The 27,807-nt window shown below is 53.9% G+C and overlaps 1 protein-coding gene across 1 annotated transcript; it reads right to left on the bottom strand.

Annotated features, from left to right (window-relative positions):
• Positions 1 to 4,418: 4,418 nt before the first annotated feature.
• On the bottom strand, positions 4,419 to 23,639 carry HSD17B8 (hydroxysteroid 17-beta dehydrogenase 8). Its single transcript, XM_032976447.2, has 9 exons — positions 23,550 to 23,639; positions 20,634 to 20,836; positions 16,529 to 16,645; positions 15,106 to 15,201; positions 14,206 to 14,291; positions 12,725 to 12,809; positions 8,664 to 8,706; positions 6,520 to 6,594; positions 4,419 to 6,028 (listed from the first exon to the last, which is right to left on the bottom strand). Exons 1-9 carry the CDS (start codon positions 23,587 to 23,589, stop codon positions 6,012 to 6,014), a joined length of 762 nt encoding a protein of 253 aa, XP_032832338.1. The 5' UTR covers positions 23,590 to 23,639; the 3' UTR covers positions 4,419 to 6,011.
• Between the last annotated feature and the right edge of the window lie 4,168 nt (positions 23,640 to 27,807).

Genomic DNA, 27,807 nt, shown 5'->3' with positions numbered 1-27,807 from the left:
ACTAAAATACTATACACTACACTTCTATACACTAAAATACTATACACTAAAATACTATACACTACACTTCTATACACTAAAATACTATACACTTAAATACTATACACTACACTGTGAAACACTAAAATACTAAACGCTAAAATACTAAACACAAATACTATACACTAAAATACTAAACACTAAAATACTATACACTACACTGCAAAACACTAAAATACTAAACACTAAAATACTATACACTAAAATACCATACACTACGCTGCGAAACACTAAAATACTCTATACTAAAATACTATACACTAAAATACTATACACTACACTGCTATACACTAAAATACTATACACTACACTGCAAAACACTAAAATACTATACACTAAAATACTATATACTACACTTCTATACACTAAAATACTATACACTGCACTGCAAAACACTAAAATACTATACACTAAAATACTATACACTATGCTGCGAAACACTAAAATACTATACACCAAAATACTATACACTATACTGCTATACACTAAAATACTATACACTACACTGCTATACACTAAAATACTATACACTAAAATACTATACACTACACTGCTATACACTAAAATACTATACACTACACTACAAAACACTAAAATACTATACACTACACTTCTATACACTAAAATACTATACACTAAAATACTATACACTAAAATACTATACACTACACTTCTATACACTAAAATACTATACACTTAAATACTATACACTACACTGCTATACACTAAAATACTATACACTAAAATACTATACACTACGCTGCGAAACACTAAAATACTATACATTACACTGCGAAACACTAAAATACTATACACTAAAATACTATACACTACACTGTGAAACACTAAAATACTAAACACTAAAATACTATACACTACACTGTGAAACACTAAAATACTAAACGCTAAAATACTAAACACAAATACTATACACTAAAATACTAAACACTAAAATACTATACACTACACTGCAAAACACTAAAATACTAAACACTAAAATACTAAACACTAAAATACTATACACTACATTACTACACACTAAAATACTATACACTACATTACTACACACTAAAATACTATACACTACATACCTGTCAACCCGTACGACGTTGCACAGGGAAATTGAGTTGTCTCTCTCATCATCACGGTGGCTAAGAGATGTTAACTACCTCGCGTGCTATGCAGGAGGTCGTGGGTTCGATCCAGACCCTGACGCCTGCTGCTGTATATTTGGAATCTGCGTGTCTCTCTCTCATCATCATCACGGTGGCTATGAGATGTTAACTACCTCGCTAGGTATACAGGAGGTCGTGGGTTCGATCCACACCCTGACGCCTGCTGCTGTATGTTTGTAATCTGCGTGTCTCTTTCTCTCCCCGTGGTCGCGTGGATTTTTCTCCGGGTTCCTCCGTTTTTTCCCCTCCAACATTTAGAATCGACGTCACGCGTCTAGAGTGTTTGGCTGACTTCAATTCCCACACGATGATGATGATGATAAGCCACTTTCGTTGAGCTCTCATTTGTGACGGCCAGGTCGAATTCTGAAAAGGAAAGAGTTACACAGCTTAGCGGGGCCTCACCTCCTAAAATATACGAACAAAGTGTCGCATTTCAGTTAATTCTGAGCACGCATCTCACCATGTAGCTCGCCTTTGAGCTTGACAGTTTTGGTTCGTGATTCGAAGCTTTCGTGACTGCAGGTTCTTTCGGTAAAGTCACGTGGGTAGAAAAATAAAAATAAATCACGACGTTTCGATCGCAACACAAGCGGTCGTCCTCAGGCGGAAAAAAGATAATTCAGCGGTGGAAACTGCTGCTGAATCAGCAGCAGTCCCACGGCTGGTTTATTTTCTACCTACGTGACTTTACCGAAAGAACCAGAGAGGAGAGTTTCTGTTCCGCTTTTCCTTCATTATTGACCGGAGCTTTCTCAAGTTCCCACTCAGGGCCCATCCATTTAGTACGCGCCCTAAGGGGCCATCCATTTAGTACGCGCCCTAAGGGCCCATCCATTTAGTACGCGCCCTAAGGGCCCATCCATTTAGTACGCGCCCTAAGGGGCCATCCATATAGTACGCGCTCTAAAGGGGCCATCCATATAGTACGCGCCCTAAGGGGCCATCCATATAGTACGCGCCCTAAGAGGCCATCCATATAGTACGCGCCCTAAGAGGCCATCCATATAGTACGCGCCCTAAGAGGCCATCCATATAGTACGCGCCCTAAAGGGGCCATCCATATAGTACGCGCCCTAAAGGGGCCATCCATATAGTACGCGCCCTAAGGGGCCATCCATATAGTACGCGCCCTAAGGGGCCATCCATATAGTACGCGCCCTAAAGGGCCATCCATTTAGTGCCCCTCCCTAAGGGGCCATCCATATAGGACGCGCCCTAAGAGGCCATCCATATAGTACGTGCCCTAAAGGGGCCATCCATATAGTACGCGCCCTAAGGGGCCATCCATATAGTACGCGCCCTAAGGGGCTATCCATATAGTACGCGCCCTAAGGGGCCGTCCATTTAGTACGCGCCCTAAGGGGCCATCCATATAGTACACGCCCTAAGGGGCCATCCATTTAGTACGTGCCCTAAGGGGCCATACATTTAGTACGCGCCCTAAGGGGCCATCCATTTAGTACGCGCCCTAAGGGGCCATCCATTTAGTACGCGCCCTAAGGGGCCATCCATATAGCACGCGCCTTAAGGGGCCATCCATATAGTACGCGCCCTAAGGGGCCATCCATTTAGTAGGTATGCATGGGGGGGTGGGGGAGGGGTGAAGCCTCGATAATAATTGATCTACATCGGCCTTCAGATGAGTTCGATAGTCCGGCGGTGGACTATGTTTGCTTAAACACGTTAATGTTATAGGAATAGGTTTTACCCTTTTAACTGGCACAAAAACTGACACCTTTATTCAAGGCATCATGTTTGCAATAACCACAACACAAGCAGTCAAAATGCACGCGCACACACACACACACGCGCGCGCACAAATATCTCCCGTATAGCCTTAACAGACTGTAGGGGCAAGTGCTGTTAGCGAGCACCTATGAAGGCCGGAACGGTACCCGAGGGGGTGGGTGGCCAGCACCACGCCCGACCGCCTTTGTCTCCCCAGTGGCGATGTTTACTACACACCACACCAGGTACTCATTTGAGGCTGAGTCGACCTAGGGGAGGCCCAGGACCGGTTCAGATAATCGTCACTGGTGTTGGCCGTGAGCGGGAATCGAACCCGGGTCGCCAGGTTCATAGCGTAGCGCGCTAACCGCTACACTACCGCTCCCCACACGTGCACACACATGCACGCACGTACACAGACACACACACGCCCACGCACGCACACACACACGCACGTACACAGAGATGCACACACACATACACGCACGCACACACACACGCACACACATGCACGCACACAGACGCACGCACACAGACACGCACACACGAAAGCGAACACACACGCGCACACACGAAAGCGAACACGCACACACACACAGCACACACACACACGTACGCGCACACACTTGTCTCCTTTCACGATCTAAACAAAAACACGCTGGCGACTTGAGTGGCGCAAACACGACGAAGAAAAACCCAACCCACGCCGCCGGCTTCGTGCGAAGCGACATTCCTCGCAATCCCGGGGACGCCTGCCCCTGGGCCGCCGGTTCCCTCCACACACTCAAGCGGGGGGAGCCGATCATGTCAACATCATCCTCACGTCGGCAGACCCGCGGACATGCGATTCACGCGACTTCCCGTGATCCACAATCGTGCCATCGGCTCACCGCTACCAAGTTACCAAAGAATCCATTCGGAACTCTCTCAGAGCATCGCCCCCCCCCCATCCCACTGCCCCCGTCCACCTGCCCCCCCCCCATCCCCCTGCCAACCCCCATACCGACCCCAACATCCCCACCCCCTGGCCACTCCCCATCCCTCTGCCCACCCCCCCCCCATCTCCATCCCCAGTCTAATGATGTAGATGCTTACCCCGAGCCCTCATTACTCTGATAGTGGCATTGTCTTTTGAGCTGTGTGACGCCTTTTGACGTCCTCTGGTCTAGCACCAATTGAGACGAGGCTCAAAAGAAAGCCGTCTCTGGTGTGGACCAATCAGTTTCAAGGACAATGTCATAATATATTATCAGAGTATGTTGTTTGTTTGCATTTTGACCACAAGTATTGTGGTTAATGCCCACGTGATTCGTTGCAGAAAAGGTTTCAGTTTTGTTGGCAGAAAGAAGGGGAAAACCCCCTATTCTTACACAGCAGGCGTCAGGGTCGGGATCGAATCCACGACCTCCTGTATACCAGGCGAGGGAGTCAACATCTGTGGTGCTGAAGAAGCAGTCGTCAATTATCGGCGCGTTTGATCATCACGCGGCAATTTTATTGATTGGCTGTGTCGGGTGGAGGAGGGCCCGAAGGCACACACACTCACGCACGCGAGCGCACACAATAGATCTTGACCCCAAAAAAAATAAATTACGAATCCTCTTCTCGGGCAGCATCTTTGCTCCGGAGGGCACGGGACGGATGCGCGTTTGGTTTTTCTCGAGCGAGACCAATAACTCGTCTCTCGGCAGCGCACGAGGAATCAATGCAACTGCAGTGGCCTTAAATTTTTAATTTAAAGCTTTCGTGACTGCAAGGATTCATATTCTTCGTTCTTTCGGTAAAGTCACCACGTAGAAGGTAAACAATATTGTTTCCCTTCAATATTGTTTCCCTTCTACGTGGTGACTTTACCGAAAGAACCAAGACTATGCCGTGGCTTTCTTAGGAAATGTGCCCTCATGGACATGACCTCCGAACAAGTGACCTATTGACATTTCACAACGAAAATAGATGAACGCTGTTCGAACATTGCAGAGGGCAGTAGTGATAATAACGATGTGATTCAGTTCACCCGGGGGGGGGGGGGGGAATTCCTCACCGAGTCTCAATGCTCTTATTAAAGTAGGGGTTTGTGGTGGGATTTTTGCACACACAGAGAGTTGTAATAGGTTGTTATTCTTTTCTGGAAGATTTGCTGGTTTATCCCAGGATGTTTCCGTTGCGCGTCGTCGCTTTAAGATGTTTCTCTGTTCAAATTTTGTTTGTCGCGGTTGCAACCGACTTAAGAGCCGCATGGCTCACAGGGCTGCACACCGAATGAATGAAACTTGAACTTGTTTGGCCATGAAGAAGTCCATCGGCGATGAAGGCTCAGGGCTTACGCGCGGGCGGGGAAGCCGGAGCGGGAGGAAACTTCCAGCACCGCGGCCGCTGCATCAACTAAATATAAAACTAAACTCTTTGAGTTTGATCAGGTTAGGGCCCGATTTTTAAGACGCGAACCTGGCCGTCGCAAATGGCAAGCTCAACGAAGTGGCTCATCACCATCGCGTGGAAATTCATAGCGGCAGCCAAACGCTCCCAAGGGCGCGCCGTCGAATCTAAACGTGGAGGGGCAGGAACGGGAGGACCCGACCCGGATGAAAAATCCACGCGACCACGGGCACAGCATGGAACCTCCAAATATACGGCAGCAGCAGGCGTCGGGGTCGGGATCGAACCCGCGACCTCCTGTATACCAGGCGAGGTGGTCAACATCTCCTAGCCACCGTGATGATGATGAGGGAGAGAGACACGCAGATTCCAAATATACGGCAGCAGGCGTCGGGGTCGGGATCGAACCCGCGACCTCCTGCGCACCAGGCGAGGTCGGTAACATCTCCTAGCCACCGTGGCGCCCTATACAGAGGGGGTGATGACCCTCCGGGCTCCGCACGGATAGATTCAAGAATCCGTTGTTGCGCCGCCATGTCCCGGCCACCCCGCACCCAACCGTGCGCTCGCGGAAGGAGAATTAACGACTAGCGGTTTAAGAAACCGTCAATTGTGCATCAGATAATTGAATAATTCGTTGTTAACGTTCTGCGATTTGATCCGGTCGTAGCGGCCGGGTTCCCAGCTGCATCACAGGAAGAGGCCACCTGCGTACAGACACAAAGACAAAGATCCCCCACATAGCCTTAACAGATTGTTGGTAGCAAGTGCTGTTAGCGAGCGGCTATGAAGGCCAGAACAGTACACGAGTGTGCGTGCGTGTACGTCTTTGTGCGTGTGTGTTGGTCTTTGTGTGCATGCGTGTGTGTTTGGGGTGTAACGGTAGTGTAGCGGTTAGCGCATTGCGCTACGAAACCTGGTGACCCGAGTTCGATTCCCGCTCATGGCCAATATCAGTGACGATTATATTTATCTGAACTGGTCCTGGGCCTCCCCTGGCTCGACTCAGACTCAAATGAGACCTGGTGCGGTGTGATCTTCGCCACTGGGGAGACAAAGGCGGTCGGGTGTGGTGTTGGCCGCCCACCCCATCGTGTGCAATGTCGGCATTCATAGGCGCTGCTCACAAACAGCACTTGCCCACACAAGTCTGTTGAGACGATATGGGAGATCTTTGTCTGTGTGTGTGGCAATGTACCTGTGACCTCCAGGCTGACCCCGGTTATGTAGCGACTGTCATCGGATGCCAGGAAGGCACAGACGTCTGCTACTTCTGTAAAGACACAGTTGAGAACACACACACTTCAACACATACATTCACACAAAAACACCTCTACCAACAACAACAAAAGCCGCCATTCGCCAATACGTGGCGGTGACATCACCACGGCGCTTGTGCCAGGCGTTCGCTGGCATGGGGGTCACGTGACAGACTCGGGCGGCATGGGTTGACTGACTGAGATGACTGGCAGACAACCACAAACATACACCTCGACACACAAACACAAAGATCCCCCGTTTAGCCTTCAGGAAGTTTCGGAGCAAGTGCTGTTCGCGAGTAGCACCTATGAAGGCCGGCACGGCACACGAGCGGTTGGGTGGCAAGCACCACGCCCGGCCGCCTTTGTCTCCCCAGTGGCGATGTACTGACTGTGAGCGGGAATCGAACTCGGGTCAGAGGTTTTCATAGCGGCAGCGTGATCACCGCTACACCACCGCTCCCCAGCTCAACACACACCTCACACCATGCTAAACCACGCCACTCTACACCATCACTCCACATATGCAAGTGTTCATGTGGAACTTCTTTCACAGTGTATGTTTTCAACCGCGCTAATCGGAGGTGCGGGGGAAGGACAACAAACCAAACAAGAAGCAGTTCTTGAGAAATTAGTTTTCAATCAAGATGATTTAAAAGTGCGTAACTCCAGTAGCTTCCTCATATCGGAAGGGAAGAGCGTTCCAGACGGGCGCAGAAACGCTTCTGAAAGCGTGCGATGCACAACACTGCGTCACACCTCGCTACACCACACCGCATCAAACCACACCGCAACACACCACACCGCACCACATTACGTCACACCACGCTACACCGCACCACACCACACTGTGTCACACCACGCTACACCGCACCACACCACACTGTGTCACACCACGCTACACCGCACCACACCGCGTCACACCACGCTACACCGCACCACACCACACTGTGTCACACCATACTGCACCACACCACACTGTCACACCACGCTACACCACACCACACTGTGTCACACAACGCTACACTGCACCACACCACACTGTGTCACACCACGCTACACTGCACCGCACCACATCACACCACGCTACACTGCACCACGTCACACCATGCTACACGGCATCACACCACACTGCGTCACACCTCGCTACACCACACCACACCGCGTCACGCTACACTGCACCGCACCACGTCACCATGCTACACCGCATCACACCGCGTCACACCACGCTACACCACACCACGTCACACCATGCTGCACCACACCACACTGTCACACCACGCTACACCACACCACGCCGCGTCACACCATGCTACACCGCACCGCACGTCACACCACGCTACACCGTATCACACTGTGTCACACCATGCTGCACCACACCACACCACGTCACACCATGCTACACCACACCACGTCACACCATGCTGCACCACACCACACCACGTCACACCATGCTACAGCGCACCACACCACGTCACACCATGCTACACCGCATCACACTGTGTCACACCACGCTACACCGCATCACACTGTCACACCACGCTACACCGCATCACACTGTGTCACACCACGCTACACCGCACGTTACACCATGCTACACCGCATCACACTGTGTCACACCACGCTACAGCGCACCGCACCACGTCACACCATGCTACACCGCATCACACTGTGTCACACCATGCTGCACCACACCACACTGTGTCACACCACGCTACACCGCATCACACTGTGTCACACCATGCTACACCACACCACACTGTGTCACACCACGCTACACCACATCACACTGTGTCACACAATGCTACACCACACCACACTGTGTCACACCACGCTACACCGCATCACACTGTGTCACACCATGCTACACCACACCACACTGTGTCACACCACGCTACACCGCATCACACTGTGTCACACCATGCTACACCACACCACACTGTGTCACACCACGCTACACCACATCACACTGTGTCACACCATGCTACACCACACCACACTGTGTCACACCACGCTACACCACATCACACTGTGTCACACCATGCTGCACCGCATCACACTGTGTCACACGGGCTGGCATCACCTTCAGGCGTCCCCATGCGTCTCATTGGCACAGCGGCGATGAGCTGAAACAGCATAGAGGGGGGTTACTCAGAGACAACTACGAGAACACCGCTCACTCACCCACACTCACCCACATCATCACCCACACTCACCCACACTCACCCACATCATCACCCACACTCAACCACACTCACCCACATCATCACCCACACTCACCCACACTCACCCACACTCACCCACACTCACCCACATCATCACCCACACTCACCCACACTCACCCACATCATCACCCACACTCACCCACACTCACCCACACTCACCCACATCATCACCCACACTCATCCACACTCACCCACATCATCACCCACACTCACCCACACTCACCCACATCATCACCCACATCATCACCCACACTCACCCACACTCACCCACATCATCACCCACACTCAACCACACTCACCCACATCATCACCCACACTCACCCACACTCACCCACACTCACCCACACTCACCCACATCATCACCCACACTCACCCACACTCACCCACATCATCACCCACACTCACCCACACTCACCCACACTCACCCACATCATCACCCACACTCATCCACACTCACCCACATCATCACCCACACTCACCCACACTCACCCACATCATCACCCACATCATCACCCACACTCACCCACACTCACCCACATCATCACCCACACTCAACCACACTCACCCACATCATCACCCACACTCACCCACACTCACCCATACACTCACCCACATCATCACCCACATCATCACCCACACTCATCCACACTCACCCACACTCACCCACACTCGCCCACATCATCACCCACACTCACCCACATCATCACCCACACTCACCCACACTCACCCACACTCACCCACACTCACCCACATCATCACCCACACTCACCCACACTCAGCCACATCATCACCCACACTCACCCACATCACCACCCACACTCACCCACATCATCACCCACACTCACCCACATCATCACCCACACTCACCCACATCACCACCCACACTCAACCACACTCACCCACATCATCACCCACACTCACCCACATCATCACCCACACTCACCCACACACCCATATCATCACCCACACTCACCCACACTCACCCACACTCACCTACATCATCACCCACACTCACCCACACTCACCCACACTCACCCACATCATCACCCACACTCACCCACATCATCACCCACACTCACCCACACTCACCCACATCATCACCCACACACACCCACATCATCACCCACACTCACCCACACTCACCCACACTCACCCACATCATCACCCACACTCACCCACATCATCACCCACACTCACGCACATCATCACCCACACTCACCCACATCATCACCCACACTCACCCACACACACCCACATCATCACCCACACTCACCCACACTCACCCACACTCACCCACATCATCACCCACACTCACCCACACTCACCCACATCATCACCCACATCATCACCCACACTCACCCACACTCACCCACATCATCACCCACACTCACCCACATCATCACCCACACTCACCCACACTCACGCACATCATCACCCACACTCAACCACACTCACGCACATCATCACCCACACTCACCCACACTCACCCACATCATCACCCACACTCACCCACACTCACCCACATCATCACCCACACTCACCCACACACACCCACACTCACCCACATCATCACCCACACACCCACTCACCCACATCATCACCCACACTCACGCACATCATCACCCACACTCACCCACACTCACCCACACTCACGCACATCATCACCCACACTCACCCACACTCACGCACATCATCATCCACACTCACCCACACTCACCCACACTCACCCACACTCACCCACACTCACGCACATCATCACCCACACTCACGCACATCATCACCCACACTCACCCACACTCACCCACACTCACCCACATCATCACCCACACTCACGCACATCATCATCCACACTCACCCACACTCACCCACACTCACCCACACTCACGCACATCATCACCCACACTCAACCACACTCACGCACATCATCACCCACACTCACCCACACTCACCCACACTCACGCACATCATCACCCACACTCAACCACACTCACGCACATCATCACCCACACTCACCCACACTCACCCACACTCACCCACACTCACCCACATCATCACCCACACTCACCCACACAAACCCACACTCACCCACATCATCACCCACACTCACCCACTCACCCACATCATCACCCACACTCACGCACATCATCACCCACACTCACCCACACTCACCCACACTCACGCACATCATCACCCACACTCACCCACACTCACCCACACTCACGCACATCATCACCCACACTCACCCACACTCACCCACACTCACGCACATCATCACCCACACTCACGCACATCATCACCCACACTCACCCACACTCACCCACACTCACCCACACTCACCCACATCATCACCCACACTCACCCACACTCACCCACACTCACGCACATCATCACCCACACTCAACCACACTCACGCACATCATCACCCACACTCACCCACACTCACCCACACTCACCCACATCATCACCCACACTCACCCACACACACCCACACTCACCCACTCACCCACATCATCACCCACACTCACGCACATCATCACCCACACTCACCCACACTCACCCACACTCACGCACATCATCACCCACACTCACCCACACTCACCCACACTCACGCACATCATCACCCACACTCACCCACACTCACCCACACTCACGCACATCATCACCCACACTCACGCACATCATCACCCACACTCACCCACACTCACCCACACTCACCCACATCATCACCCACACTCACGCACATCATCACCCACACTCACCCACACTCACCCACACTCACGCACATCATCACCCACACTCACGCACATCATCACCTACACTCAGCCACATCATCACCCACACTCAACCACACTCACGCACATCATCACCCACACTCACCCACACTCACCCACACTCACCCACATCATCACCCACACTCACCCACACACACCCACACTCACCCACTCACCCACATCATCACCCACACTCACGCACATCATCACCCACACTCACCCACACTCACCCACACTCACGCACATCATCACCCACACTCACCCACACTCACCCACACTCACGCACATCATCACCCACACTCACCCACACTCACCCACACTCACGCACATCATCACCCACACTCACGCACATCATCACCCACACTCACCCACACTCACCCACACTCACCCACATCATCACCCACACTCACGCACATCATCACCCACACTCACCCACACTCACCCACACTCACGCACATCATCACCCACACTCACGCACATCATCACCTACACTCAGCCACATCATCACCCACACTCACCCACACTCACGCACATCATCACCCACACTCACCCACATCATCATCCACACTCACCCACATCATCATCCACACTCACCCACATAAGCCCCATGAAGTGTCAAAGGCTCGCTGACAGGTCACGTAACAGACCCAGGTGCCATGGGTTGACTGACTGAGATGACCTGCAGAGGAACCAGCTGTGCTCCCTACTTTGCTTTAACCACCCGGCGCTCCGCTCGTTGTTGTGAGCGTCGCTCCTCCGCCCTCCGCTATCGCTAGAGGGCGACTGCCACCGACTGCCCAGCAGCGTCCTTCACGAGCCTCCTCCTCCACAGAGGCCGATCTCGACACCGCCGGTACCGGTCATCGGCAGGTCCACTCAGCTGCACGTCCTCCTGTACCACGTCAGCTCCGCCTCTTCTCCAGCCCGTGCCGTGCGCGTTGCAGCCCCCTCGATCCGGCAACACCGCCAGCGCGAGCCGTCGATGTGTCAAGTGCGCGGTTGGCACGCTTCCCGCTAGCATGGAATGAAACGGACCTTTTCATTCAATTCTCTGCCACCACTGATCCCTCCCCCCCCTCCCTCCACCCGACACCCGACACCCCGCTGATGGCCGGGGGCCCCGGATGGCTACAAAACGGGCCCTTCACCTTCTCCATGACCTTTGGAGGAATCCCGGCAGTCATGGGCGTCTCGATGAACCCGGGCAACACCGCGTTGCAGCGGATCCCAAACCTGTCACGGGGACAGAGACGGAGACGACGGATCGAAGACAAAGATCCTGCCACCCAGCCCATGCAGCCTGAACAGACTGTTGGGGAAAGTGCTTTTAGTAGCGGGTAGCACCTATGAAGGCCGGCACGGCACACGAGGGGGTTCCGGGTGGGCAGCACCAAGGCAGGCCCGCCTTTGTCTCCCCAGTGGCGATGTTTACACACCGCAGTGGGTACTCATTTGTGTGGCTGAGTCGACCTAGGGGAGACCCACGACCGGTTTTAGGTAATCGCCGCTGGTTGTTGGTCGTGAGGGGGAATTGAACTCAGGTTGCGGGGTTTGTAGCGCAGCGCCGCTGACTTGACCACGGGGGTCTGGGATAGATCGCAGGGATGGAGACAGAGACAAATCACAATCACGGAGATGGATCGCAATCACTGAGATGGATCACAATCACAGAGACGGACCACAATCACAGAGACGGATCACAGTCACAAAGACGGATCACAATCACAGAGACGGATCACAATCACAGAGACGGATCACAATCATGGAGACGGATCACAATCACAGAGACGGATCACAATCACAGACATGGATCACGATCACAGACATGGATCACAATCACGGAGACGGATCACAATCACAGAGACGGATCACAATCACAGAGACAGATCACAAACACAGAGACGGATCAATCACAGACATGGATCACAAACATAGAGACGGATCACAATCACAGAGACAGATCACAACTACAGAGATGGATCACAATCACAGAGACGGATCACAATCAGAGAGACAGATCACAAACACAGAGACGGATCAATCACAGAGATGGATCACAACTACAGAGACGGATCACAATCACAGAGTTAGATCACAACTACAGAGATGGATCACAATCACGGAGACGGATCACAATCACAGAGACGGATCACAATCACAGAGACAGATCACAAACACAGAGACGGATCAATCACAGAGATGGATCACAACTACAGAGACGGATCACAATCACAGAGTTAGATCACAACTACAGAGATGGATCACAATCACAGAGACGGATCACAATCAGAGAGGATCACAACCCACAGATCACCTACAGCGACGTTTCTCGATAATATATGATGGCATTGTCCTTGAAACTGATTGGTCCACACCAGAGACATCTTTCTTTTGAGCCTCGTCTCAATTGGTGCTCGACCAGATGACGCCAAAAGGCGTACTATTATCATAGTATGTTTTTTGTTTGCATTTTGACTGCAGGTATTGTCGTTAATGCAGTAACGTGAATCCTCGTAAAAAAGGTTTCAAGTTTTGTAGCCGGAAAAAAGGGGAAAATCGCTATTATAATATTTTGCTACTGGCAAGGGCGGTCTAATGACGTTAGTTTTAGTAGTTTATTGCGACTCACCGCGCGAGCTCCTTGGCGGTCGACTTGGTTAAGCCCTCCACGCCGGCCTTGGACGCGGAGTAGTTACACTGGCCCATGTTGCCGACCTGTGAGCCGCACGCACACGGCGCACACTCAAAACACGATCAAAACGGCGCGCGTCCGTGTGTGTGTGCGTGTGCGCGCATGCGTCTGTGTGTGTGTGTGCGTGTGTCTGTGTGTGTGTGTGTCTGTATGTGTGCGTGTGTCTGTGTGTGTCTGTGTGTGTGTGTCTGTGTCTGTGTGTGCATGTGCGTGCGTCCGTGTGTGTGTGCGTGTGTCTGTGGGCAGCGGTGGTGTAGCGGTTAGCGCTACGCTGCGCTATGAACCCGGCGACCCGAGTTCGATTCTCGCTCACGGCCAACACCGGTGACGATTATCTCAACCGGTCCTGGGCCTCCCCTAGGTCGACTCAGCCTTAAATGAGTACCCGGTGCGGTGTGTAGTAAACATCGCCACTGGGGGGAGACAAAGGAGGCCGGGCGTGGCGCTGGCCACCCAACCCCCTCGTGTGCCGTGCCGGCCTTCATAGGTGCTGCTCGCTAACAGCACTTGCCCCAACAGTCTGTCAAGGCTATACGGGGCATCTTTGTCTCTGTGCAGTCTGTGTGTGTGTGTGTGTGCCTGTGCACACAGGTCTGGCACAGGCGTGCCGTGGTGACGTCACCGTCACTTAGTCGCGAATTGCGTGTATTGGTATCGGTGTGTGTGCCTGTGTGCGCGTGTGCCTGTGTGCGCGTGTGCCTGTGTGCGCGTGTGCCTGTGTGCGCGTGTGCCTGTGTGCGCGTGTGCCTGTGTGCGCGTGTGCCTGTGTGCGCGTGTGCCTGTGTGCGCGTGTGCCTGTGTGTGCGTGCACACACGGGCACGCGTCCGTTTGCTTGCCTTGCCGACGATGCTGCCGATGTTGATGATGGAGCCGGAGGCGGCGCGCGCCGACACGAGGGACTGGGCCACGGCCTGAGTCACCAGGAAGGTGCCCTGCTTGGACAAAGAACCACCACCCTCCCCTCCGCCAGGTAGCCTTCAACAGACTGTTGGGGCGAGGGCTGTTCGCGAGTGGCAGCGCCTACGATGGCTGGCACGGCAGGCGAGGCACGGCACACGAAGGATGCCCCGGTGGTCGCCCCGGTGGTCCCCCCCCCCGTTCCTAAGAAAGGGGGCTCGCCAGGGCATCCTTCCAATCCAGCAGGAACCTGTCCTGTGGTCCGGATGGTTCGTGATGCGATTGCGTCGTACAGGGCAGCCTGCAGAAAGGCGTCACCCTCGCTCGGCAGTTTGTTTCGGAGGTCATCTGTGCCCATCGCTATTCCTGGTCTCGGGCTCTTAAAAAGGGGGACCCCACCAGGGCATCCTTCCTATCCTGCAGAGAGCCTCGCCCCGTAGAACAGGCAGTTGTGTATTTATATCGGGCAGACTGCACACGATTGTCACCCACCCTCAGCGGTTCGCTCGAGAGGTCATCTCTGCCTGGTGCTTGACCTGGTCTCGGGCTCCGAATCGCTCTTTGAACTTCTTCAACAGGTGGCCATTCAGCCACGGTGGTGAGATGTTAACTACCGCGCCTGGTATACAGGAGGTCGTGGGTTCGATCGAGACCCTGACGCCTAATGCGGTTTTTCTCTCCACATTAAGAGTCAACATCACGCGTTTTAGAGTATTTGGCTGCTCCACTACATCTCCACGCGATGATGATAGGCCGCTTCGTTGAGCTATCATTTGTGGCCAGCTCGCGTCTGAACAAGAGCTACATAGCTCAGTGGGGCCTTACCTGGAAGAAGGTTTATTTGAGGCACTGCAGCATAACCAGGGTCAACCACGTTACCCTATGATTTAATTTGAGCAGAGAGATTTCATTCCCCCCCCCCCCCCCGAGACATCACAGAATTGCTCAGCAAATCCGCAAATGTGTTCTTGGGTAACAGGGATCGGGATCACCGTTCTTTCTCGAAATCACGGCGATAGGTGGTGCTGCAAGTAGCTTTTCGACGGAACCGAAGTGCGATTTGCGGTCGCGAGCTAATGAGGCGGTTTCCACCTCCCTCGGCAAAAAACCCGTGACCGCCACTCACCCACGGCCGGCGTAAATTTCCACACGGACGATGGTCACAAGCCGCTTCGTCTATCACTCGCGATGGCCAGGTCGCTTCTGGAAAAAAAAAAGATCTAACGTAGCCATCGGTCGGCGCCCACCTGGCCAAATGAAAATCGTTTAATAGTTTTAGTTTTACCTGGGGGGGGGGGGGCGAGAGGGGAGGGAGGGGAAGGAGGATGCGGAGGGGGGAGGCGGTGAGGCGGGAGCAAGGACCTTGAGGTTGACTCTAATCACTTGGTCAAACGCCTCCTCATCCATGCGCAGCAGCATCTGGTCCCTGATGATGCCGGCGGCGCTCACGGACACGGACGGAGGCTCGCCGGCTTGCTCCTGCAACGAGCGGGCGACAGGGGGGGGGGGGCACGGCCAGTGGACTATGTTCGTACGTGTGCGTGTGTGTGTGTGTGTGCGTGTGCGCGTGTGTGTGTGTGCGTGTGTGTGTGTGTGCGCGTTGAACTTCTTTCGCACCAACGTAACGCGGCCAACCGTGCAAAATCTGAGGTGCTGTGGGGAAGGAGAACAAACTAAACACAAAAAGCAGTTTGAAAGAAACTGAGTTTTCAATCGAGACGATGATCATCATTCAAAAGTGCATAGCTGCAGTGGCTTCCTAACAACGGAAGGGAAGAGCGTTCCAGACGGCCGCAGAAGCAGCGCGTCTGAAAGCGCCGCGCGATGCAGCGGCGACCGCCGCCTTTTTTGTTCGACTGTGAACCAAAATCCGCCGCCGCCGCCGCCGCCGCTGCCGCTGCCGCTGCTGCTACGAGCATGAGCGGAGTGTCGCGTGAAGCCGGTTCACGCTCCTTGAAGCGATCGGCGAGGCGTTGCGGTTGATTTGTGGCGAGCACTTTGTGTGCGACCTTGCAGCAAGGCGACACGCCGCGGTACAGAGCTCCTACGCGCCGTGCCAAGCGCTGCCACACCGCCCACCGTCACACTGAGCTCAGAGGGTAGCACATCAGCCGTGCAACTCACAGGGGGTGGCTACTTCCTCCGACCTTTGAGGCTGCGGTGCGATGTTAACTACCTCGCCCGGTGTACAGGAGGTCGCGGGTTCCACCCCGACCCTGACGATGCCTGTTGTATATTTAGAGTTTGCGGTGTCTCTCTCTCTCTCTCATCATCATCACGGTGGCTATGAGATGTTAACGACCTCGCCCGGTATACAGGAGGTCGCGGGTTCCACCCCGACCCTGACGATGCCTGTTGTATATTTAGAGTTTGCGTGTCTCTCTCTCATCATCATCACAGTGACTATGAGATGTTAACTACCTCGCCTGGTATACAGGTCGCAGGATCCACCCCGACCCTGACGCCTGCTGCTGTATATTTAGAGTTTGCGTGTCTCTCTCTCATCATCATCACGGTGACTATGAGATGTTAACGACCTCGCCCGGTATACAGGAGGTCGCAGGTTCAATCCCCACCCTGACAATGCCTGTTGTATATTTAGAGTTTGCGTGTCTCTCTCTCTCATCATCACGGTGGCTCACGGTGGCCCGGTATACAGGAGGTCGCGGGTTCAATCCCCACCCTGACAATGCCTGTATATTTGGCACAGTAGACACTGTGCTTAGGGGCTAATCACTCACCCAGCCACCAGGGCCGCATTATTAACTCCCACGCCTGGAGTTCGTGGGTTCGATCTTGACCCCGAGGCCTGCTGTATATTTGGAGTTTGTGTGTCTCTCTCTCTCTCTCCCCGTGGTCGTGTGGGTTCTTCTCCGGGTCCTCCTGTTTTCCCCTCCACATTTAGAAACATGCGTTTGGCGTATTTGTCTACAATAAATTTCCGCGCGCGACAAGCCACTTCATTGAGCTGTCATTTGTGGTCAGGTCGGTTTTGATAAAAGAGCTATATATATATAGCTCAGTGGGCCTTACCTGGTAAAATAAAATAAAAAATAGTTTAAAATAGTTTTATTGAACTGCACTTGCCAATGCCTTCCAATCATTCCTCTTCTTGTGTGCGCGATAGCCCACTCGGTGATTAAAGTCTCCATCCCAAAAGGTCACTTGAGCTTGCGCCTGGGACAGGTCATAAAATACGTCTAGTCTCATCAGCCTTGCCTCTGCATCCCTCCACTGATGTTCACCTTCGGTGGGGGCATAAGCCACCCCCCCCCGTCACTGTTCCTCACCTCTCGTTGACGGGGAAGTGAGCGCAAAAGTAGCCTGGGACAGCTTCCCACACCTCACCGCCATGCTCCCATGCCCATCTTCATTCTTTTGCTCAAAGGAAAAGCCACTCCCGGTTGTTTGGCAGTTTCCTGCCCCGAGTGGAGGACTGTCCATCCCTCGTGAGCGACTGGAGCAAGAACCGGTCCACCCACCACCACTACGACCACCACCACCACCGTGTGTTGATCAGCAGGAGGCGAGTTTACGCAAAGCCAGGGACTCGTGCCCTCCCACGCCTTTATTCTCCATCTTGTTTGGTGCCATCCCGCCCCCAGGCGAAAGGCCGAGAGAGAGGACTGCCCACCTCCCGTGGCGTCGGGAGCTTCGGACTAGTTCACCGGCAGTCCACGAAAATTCAGCCGTAACCGGCCCAGCTCCCGGCAGAAAAGCGGCAGCCTCTCTTCGCCAGCGAGCGCTCGGGCGTCCACACCTCGGCCGTCTGCAGTGGCTGCCCGTTTTTTTTTGTGTGTCGAGGCTCCTTCGAGGGAATAGTCTCGGAACCCCGGCTGTGGTAATTCGGGTCTCACAAAGGGGACGTTATGGATGCCCGTGCCCTTGGGGGGGGAGGGGAGGGGAGGGGGGATGGAGCCCCCGATGGTAAACGCTTAACATTTTGATCAACTTTGCGGTAATCCAATGCGGACGCTTCACCAGACCAGAGGCCCCGTTTCGCCACCGCGACAGATGCGAGAACGCAGTCGGTTGGACAGATGAGCTGGCAGCCTTTGTCCCCAGTGGCACCAGCTCACGGCACGGCACAGATTGCCAACATCATCTGGCACCGCGAGGAGGGGCGAGGCCCTATTTTTGCCAGACACCCCACAACAGCAGTTTTTCTCAACCGGGTGGTACGCGGACAACCCTGGGGGTACACACGTAGGCCAACGTCGCCAGGGTGGGTACGTGAGGCGATTTGGGGCCTTCCATAAGTGACGTCGCGCGATTTTGGACGATTTTTTTACCCCCCACCGCCCCCCCCTACTACTCGTCACACGGCGTCACAAACAGTGAGACCCCCCCCCCCCAAAAAAACATGCTTCAAATCGCTTTAAACTATTGTAACGCTGGGATAACTAAAGATTCCGCTTCCGATGACTGCGCCTGGTCGACGGAGCGGGACCTTGATGACGACAAAAAAAACTTTCGTTTAGTATTTTGCATCACTAATTTTCTATTTTACCAGGTAAGCCTCACTCAGCCATATATCTCTCTTCTTAGAGGCGACCTGGCCGCAATTGATAGCTCAACGAAGTGGCTTATCGTCATCGTGCGGAGATTTAGATAGAGCAGTAGCCAAATACTCCTGAACGAATGACGTCGTTTCTAAATGTGGAGGGAAAAACTGGAGGACCCGGAGAAAAATCCACGCGACCACGTGGAGAGAGAGAGAGAGACACGCAAACTCCAAATATAAAGCAGCAGGCGTCAGGGTCGGGATCGAACCCACGACCTCCTTTATACCAGGCGAGGTAATCAACATCTCCTAGCCACCGTGATGATGATGAGAGAGAGAGAGAGACACGCAAACTCCAAATATACAGCAGCAGGCGTCAGGGTCGGGATCGAACCCACGACCTCCTGCACACCAGGCGAGGTAGTTAACATCTCATAGCCACCGTGATGATGATGAGAGAGAGACACGCAGACTCCAAATATACAGCAGCAGCAGGCGTCAGGGTTGAGATCGAACCCACGACCTCCTGTATACCGGGCGAGGTAGTTAACATCTCCTAGCCACCGTGATGATGACAGAGAGAGAGACACGAAAACTCCAAATATACAGCAGCAGCAGGCGTCAGGGTTGGGATCGAACCCACGACCTCCTGTATACCAGGCGAGGTAGTTAACATCTCATAGCCACCGTGATGATGATGAGAGACACACAGACTTAAAATATACAGCAGGCGTCAGGGTCGGGATCGAACGCACGACCTCCTGCATACCAGGCGAGGTAGTTAACATCTCATAGCCACCGTGGCTAATTGTCCATCTGCACCACAGGCCAGGTTCCGCAGTATTGGAAGGATGCCCTTGCACCCCACCCCCCCCCCCCCCAAACAACGGCATCCATTCGTGCCAACGGCACCCCCACACGCCCGCCAGCGCTGTCCGGTTGCTTCCCCGCGCGCTCGGTCACCTGCAGCCGGGCGAGCATCGCCTGGACGCTCGCCTTGTCCCCGACGTCCACCGCGAGCGCCGCGTGCCGCTGGCCGGGGAGCTCGGCCGGCAGGAGGCCCACCGTGGCGGCCGCCGCGTCGGCGCTCAGGTCGGCGACGGCCACGCTGGCGCCGTCGCGAGCGAGACGCACGCACACCGCTCGGCCGATGCCGCTGCCGCCGCCTGTGTGACGGGATTGCGGCGAGGTAGGCCCGGCAGAAGGGGGGGGGGGGAGGCCACGGTATGAGAAAGGAATATATTTGTTTTTACCGGGTACGGCCCACTGAGCTATGTAGCCAGCGACCTGGTCACCACAAATAACTGAACGAAGCAGCACGGTGCTGGGTTGTCTCCGGGGATCTCTGTGTCTCTGTGTGTCTCCCTCCTCGTGTACATCAGCAGCACAGTGCTGGGTTGTCTCTGTGTCTCTGAGTGTCTCCACCTCGTGTACATCAGCAGCATGGTGCTAGGTTGTCTCTGTGTCTCTGTGTCTCTGAGTGTCTCCACCTCGTGTACATCAGCAACATGGTGCTGGGTTGTCTCTGTGTCTCTGAGTGTCTCCACCTCGTGTACATCAGCAGCATGGTGCTGGGTTGTCTCTGTGTCTCTGTGTCTCTGAGTGTCTCCCCCTCGTGTACAGCAGCAGCAAGGTGCTGGGTTGTCTCTGTGTCTCTGTGTCTCTGAGTGTCTCCCCCCTCGTGTACAGCAGCAAGTTGCTGGGTTGTCTCTGTGTCTCTGAGTGTCTCCCCCCTCGTGTACAGCAGCACAGTGCTGGGTTGTCTCTGTGTCTATGTGTCTCTGTGTCTCTGAGTGTCTCCCTCCTCGTGTACAGCAGCAGCAGCATGGTGCTGGGTTGTCTCTGTGTCTCTGTGTCTCTGAGTGTCTCCCCCACCGGTTGTCTCTGTGTCTCTGTGTCTCTCCCCCCTCGTGTACAGCAGCAGCATGGTGCTGGGTTGTCTCTGTGTCTCTGTGTCTCTGAGTGTCTCCCCCTCGTGTACAGCAGCATGGTGCTGAGTTGTCTCTGTGTCTCTGTGTCTCTGAGTGTCTCCCTCCTCGTGTACAGCAGCATGGTGCTGGGTTGTCTCTGTGTCTCTGAGTCTCTGAGTGTCTCCCCCTCGTGTACAGCAGCACCATGGTGCTGGGTTGTCTCTGTGTCTCTGAGTGTCTCCCTCTCGTGTACAGCAGCAGCAGCAGCATGGTGCTGGGTTGTCTCTGTGTCTCTTTGTCTCTGAGTGTCTCCCCCTCGTGTACAGCAGCACGGTGCTGGGTTGTCTCTGTGTCTCTGTGTCTCTGAGTGTCTCCCCCACCGGTTGTCTCTGTGTCTCTGTGTCTCTGAGTGTCTCCCCCCTCGTGTACAGCAGCAGCACGGTGCTGGGTTGTCTCTGTGTCTCTGTGTCTCTGAGTGTCTCCCCCACCGGTTGTCTCTGTGTCTCTGAGTGTCTCCCCCCTCGTGTACATCAGCAGCACGGTGCTGGGTTGTCTCTGTGTCTCTGTGTCTCTGAGTGTCTCCCCCTCGTGTACAGCAGCACAGTGCTGGGTTGTCTCTGTGTCTCTGAGTGTCTCCCCCTCGTGTACAGCAGCATGGTGCTGGGTTGTCTCTGTGTCTCTGTGTCTCTGAGTGTCTCCACCTCGTGTACAGCAGCAGCAAGGTGCTGGGTTGTCTCTGTGTCTCTGAGTGTCTCCCCCCTCGTGTACAGCAGCATGGTGCTGGGTTGTCTCTGTGTCTCTGTGTCTCTGAGTGTCTCCCCCTCGTGTACAGCAGCATGGTGCTGGGTTGTCTCTGTGTCTCTGTGTCTCTGAGTGTCTCCCCCTCGTGTACAGCAGCAGCATGGTGCTGGGTTGTCTCTGTGTCTCTGAGTGTCTCCCCCTCGTGTACAGCAGCACCATGGTGCTGGGTTGTCTCCGGTTTATTGCTACATGAAGCCAAACCCGAGTATCTCATGGGATTCATGGTCAAACATGTCAATATGGCAGGAGCCACCTAAAATACGCCTGAACCGCCAAATTAATGCAGGACATTCTGAAAAAAGGTTAATGGCGTTATTATTTTTATTGAGACGTGGACATGCCATGCCACGAGAATGCCACAGCACACTCACACCACTGACGAAACACACCACTCTCAAACCACACACTACACCACACACCACCCTCACACCACACACACACCACACACCACACTCACACCACACACACACCACACTACACACCACCCTCACACCACTCTCAAACCACACACCACACTCACACCACACTCACACCACACCACACACCACCCTCACACCACTCTCAAACCACACACCACACTTACACCACACCACACACCACCCTCACACCACTCTCAAACCACACACCACACTCACACCACCCTCACACCACACCACACACCACCCTCACACCACACACCACACTCACACCACACTCACACCACACTCGCACCACACACACACCACACTCGCACCACACACACACCACACACCACCCTCACACCACACACCACACTCACACCACTCTCACACCACACTCACACCACCCTCACACCACACACACACCACACACCACCCTCACACCACACTCACACCACACACACACCACACACACACCACACTCACACTGCACGGCGTCACACCACCCTCACACCACACTCACACTGCACGGCGTCACACCACATTCACACTGCACGGCGTCACACCACACTCACACCACACTCACACCACCCTCACACTGCACGGCGTCACACCACACTCACACCACCCTCACACTGCACGGCGTCACACCACACTCACACCACACTCACACCACCCTCACCCTGCACGGCGTCACACCACCCTCACACTGCACGGCGTCACACCACCCTCACACCACCCTCACACTGCACGGCGTCACACCACGGCACCTGTGACCAGCGCGAGACGTCCCGCGAGCTTCATCGCCATCAGCGCGATCCCTGCCCCACTCCCAAGGGGTCCCTACTGACCCCCCGCCCCGCCCCTCCCTCCCTCTCTCCCTCCACTCCTCCCTCCCTCCACTCTGTACCAGTCCCCCAGTGACCCCTGAGTCCCTCAGTGACCCCTGAGTCCCCCAGTGACCCCTGAGTCCCCCAGTGACCCCTGAGTCCCCCAGTGACCCCCTCAGTGTCCCCTCGAGACGCCCCCTCACACGCGCTGCCACTCTTCCGGAGTGAGCGGAATTGACGAAGGGGGCGGAGCCACGTGGGGGGGCGGGGTCCTGTATGGGGGCGAGGTCCTGAGAGGGAGCCCGGTCCTCTGTGGGGGCGGAGCCATGTGAGGGGGCGGGGTTATATATGGGGGCGGGGTCCTGAGAATGAGCCCGGTCCTCTGTGGGGGTGGAGCCATGTGGGTGGGGGGGCGGGGTTATCTATGGGGCGGGGTCCTGAGAGGGTGCCCGGTCTTCTGTGGGGGCGGAGCCATGTGAGGGGGCGGGGTTATATATGAGGGCGGGGTCCTGAGAGGGTGCCCGGTCCTCTGTGGGGGTGGAGCCATGTGGGTGGCGGGCGGGGTTATCTATGGGGGCGGGGTCCTGAGAGGGTGCCCGATCCTCTGTGGAGGGTGGAGCCATGTGAGGGGGCGTGCTTTGAGGAGGCGGGGTGCTGTGTCCGGTGCGTGAGGAGGTGTGGCCATGTGAGGGGACGTGGTCATGTATGGGGACGGAGCCATACAAGGGGGCGGGGTCATGTAAGGGGGCGAGGTCCTGTGAGGGGGCGGAGACCTGCGTGGAGGCGGGGTCCTATGAGGGCGGGGGGGGGGCTCGTGAGAGGGGGCGGGGTCCTGTGAGGGGGCGTGGTCCTTGTATTTGTTTTGGCGACCAGGTGGCTAAGTGAAGGTTTTGCTAATAATTATCCGCTTATCTATTTTGTTATTTCAATCGGATGAGAGAAGCTCTGAAGGAATGTGACGATCACAGATGTCCAAGGGGCCCGCGAATGTTTGCAATTCCTGAACCTCGCAACTTTTTACAATTTCGATTTAAAGCTTTCGTGACTGCAATGATTCATCTTCTTTGGTTCTTTCGGTAAAGTCACGTAGAATGAGAATAAAATAATAAATTGATAAAATAAAATAACACAATAATATTCTCACGACGTTTCGGCCACAACACAAGCGGCCTTCATCAGGTGAAGGGACGAGACTGTCTGGTAGGACAGCGCTGGAGTGAAAGAGCCACGTTCAGATCACGGCCTTTAAGCTGTGTGAGAGGAACAAAGCGCCTTGACAAAGGAATTAGCATATAATTTAGCATTGAAATGACTGAATGATTAACTTGTGGCTATGTTAAAAGTTAAAGCATACACATCTGCAGAGGCACCCCATTTCAATGCTAAATTATATGCTAATTCCTTTGTCAAGGCGTTTTGTTCCTCTCACACAGCTTAAAGGCCGTGATCTAAACGTGGCTCTTTCACTCCAGCGCTGTCCTACCAGACAGTCTCGTCCCTTCACCTGATGAAGGCCGCTTGTGTTGTGGCCGAAACGTCGTGAGAATATTATTGTGTTATTTTATTTTATCAATTTATTATTTTATTCTCATTCTACGTGACTTTTTACAATGTTTAATTTTCCATTTGGTTTTTAAAATTTTCCATTCGGTTTTTTTTTGGATTGTTTGTTGACCTAACCCTCTGACCCACCCCCCACCTGCCCCTTACATGACATCAGTGAAAAAATAGCTTCATAGCTCATCGGATTCCTCCAGTCTAAATAGAGATTCTGATTCTCAACCACTGCCAACCCAAGATGCGCCTCACGCATCCGCAATGCACCATTAATCAAATCCTTGCGATTGTGCAGCAGCAGCAGCGGGCAGCAAAATGTCACCGCGGTGGCGAGATGTTAACTCCCTCTACTGGTTTACAGGATGTCTTGGGTTCGATCCCGATGCCTGCTGTGGATTTGGAGTCTGAATGTTCTCCCCGTTGTGCACGGGCATTTTTTCTCCGGCATCGGATGTTATTAGAATCAACGCGCGTTCAGAACATGCGGCTGCTGTTTGTAAATATCCACACGATAAGGGGCCGTCCATAAATGACGTCACGCACCGGGGGGGGGGGTTTGAGAAATGTGACGTCACGTAAAAATGCGCAAACTTTAAATGAACATAGACAACACGTTCTATTTAAATTTCGATTTAAAGCTTTCGTGATTGCAAGGATTCATCTTCTTTGGTTCTTTCGGTAAAGTCACGTATTGTCTAATTTTATTTTATTATTTTATTCTCATTCTACGTGACTTTACCGAAAGAATGAAAGAAGACGTTCTATTGAATTAAATATACTTTTTAATAAATGTTTTCTCCCATAACATCAGAGTGCAGTGCCACATTAAATACGCACTACAATGACAATACTTTAAAGCGATTTGAACCATGTTTTATTTTGGGGGGGGGGGCAGAGCTTTGTGACGTCATATTTGAGGGGGGTCTGACTTTTTGTGACGCCGTGTGACGAGGAGGGGGTCAAAAATCGTCCAAAATCGCGTGACGTCATTTATGGACGGCCCCTTAGCCACTTCGTTGAGCAATCATTTGTGGCCAGGTCGCTTCTGAAAAAAACGAGAATTGTCCAGTGGACTTTATATCTGGCAAAATAAAAAAAAATGTTTTAGGAATAGTTTATAGTTTCATTCTCTTAGCATTCTATCTGAACGTGCAAAGCAGGCCTAAACACACCCATGGGCAGGCCCAGACTGACCGTAGGGCAGCCGCACTCCATAGGGCAAATGTCCGGTGGACCGGTCCGTTCCGAGGGCCAGTGGGCCGGTTTGTGTGGGGAAATTGCAACTGTGATCAGAGTAACACATTCTCCTGCGGAGGGAGCTGGTAGTAGGAACGTTGGGTTGTCGGTCAATGGCCAGGGTCAACAACGGCGGCACCACGTGGTGTGTTCAGCACAATATGCCCGGCTGTGAGGGCGGGCACAAGCCGGCGTGAGTAGGTTAAACGTTGAGTTTTATAAGGGGGGCACCTCGGGGTGACCAGCCCCTCCCCACCTAGCCCCACCCCTCCCTCCCCACCCAGCCCCACCCTCCCCACCCTCCCCACCCAGCCCCTTCCTCCCCACCCTCCCCACCCAGCCCCTTCCTCCCCACCCAGCCCCTTCCTCCCCACCCTCCCCTCCCCACCCTCCCCTCCCCTCCCCACCCAGCCCCTCCCCACCCTCTCCACCCAGCCCCACCCATCCCATTTTTGGATGCACGACGGACGGACGAACACAATAATCCCCTGTGGGCTGCTGGTGTAACCAGGAGGTTCCTACCAGTAATATATAAATGTATCTATTTTACATGTTAATATTTAAATATTGTATTACTTCTGTGTACGTTTTGTTGCTTATTTAGACTCTCCGTTGGCATTAAATCCTCATATTCGGCAGCCCCCAAAGAATATTGCTCACCGGCACCCCTCCCAATTCGTTTTTGGACCCAGCCCCAAACGGTGCTGCAGTGGGTCCAAGACGAGGAGAGACGGTTCGCTAGAGGCAACACGTTTATTCAACTCGGGAACCATAACACAGAGGGGTAACGGGCCCTCACACCCAATAACCTAACCCTACACTGGTTATGTCTGAACCCGACCCTAGCCAGGGGTCCGGGTTCTGCCCGCTGGGCTCTTCGCTTCAGGGTAGCTGCTGAGTCTTCAGCTCTTCAGGTGGACGAGGACTGCCGAACCCGTTCAGGGGTCCGGCTTTTATACCCGTTCCAGGGTCTCTCCACCCCTAGCCACGCCTCCCTTCTGGAACTCTCTAGGTGGCCCAGCCCCCCTCTTGGGGTCTGGGGGCCCTATTGGCCCAACGGCCCTGTTCGTCCCACGTGGTCTGTATACCACCCCCTGTTGACGCATATCCGCTATTACAGGTAAGCTCCCCGTGGTAATACGCATACAGCCCAACAATGGCGCGACGGTACCAATGAGGTCGCACGCCAATTTGCGCCCTTGCATTCACAAATGCCAAGGCAGTGTATTTTTTTTATTGCCACAGTCCGTCACTGCCCATGGCCGTGGCATGACCCTCCCATGGCACACGTGCAGCCCGTGCCAACTGCGTCTCGTTCTTCTGGGCCGTGACGTTTTCATCGAGAACACAGCGGGGCGGTTTATCGCTAAATCAGATTTGTCAAAGTTTGGCGGTACCCGTGCGT

This window comes from Petromyzon marinus, chromosome 59, assembly GCF_048934315.1.
Source record: "Petromyzon marinus isolate PM22_M1 ecotype Great Lakes invasive population chromosome 59, UKy_Petmar_22M1.pri1.0, whole genome shotgun sequence".
NCBI classification, from domain to species: domain Eukaryota; kingdom Metazoa; phylum Chordata; class Hyperoartia; order Petromyzontiformes; family Petromyzontidae; genus Petromyzon; species Petromyzon marinus.
Note: the sequence above shows the minus strand (reverse complement) of the source record. Positions and strands in the feature narration are given on the sequence as shown.

Coding starts and splice junctions, on each gene's coding strand:
- HSD17B8 (XM_032976447.2), bottom strand. CDS start 23,589: ATGGCGATGAAGCTCGCGGGACGTCTCGCGCTGGTCACAG. Junction 14,292..15,105: donor TCGGCAGCATCGTCGGCAAG/GCAAGCAAACGG, acceptor TGCGGCTCACAG/GTCGGCAACATGGGCCAGTG. Junction 12,810..14,205: donor ACCGCCAAGGAGCTCGCGCG/GTGAGTCGCAAT, acceptor TCCCCGTGACAG/GTTTGGGATCCGCTGCAACG.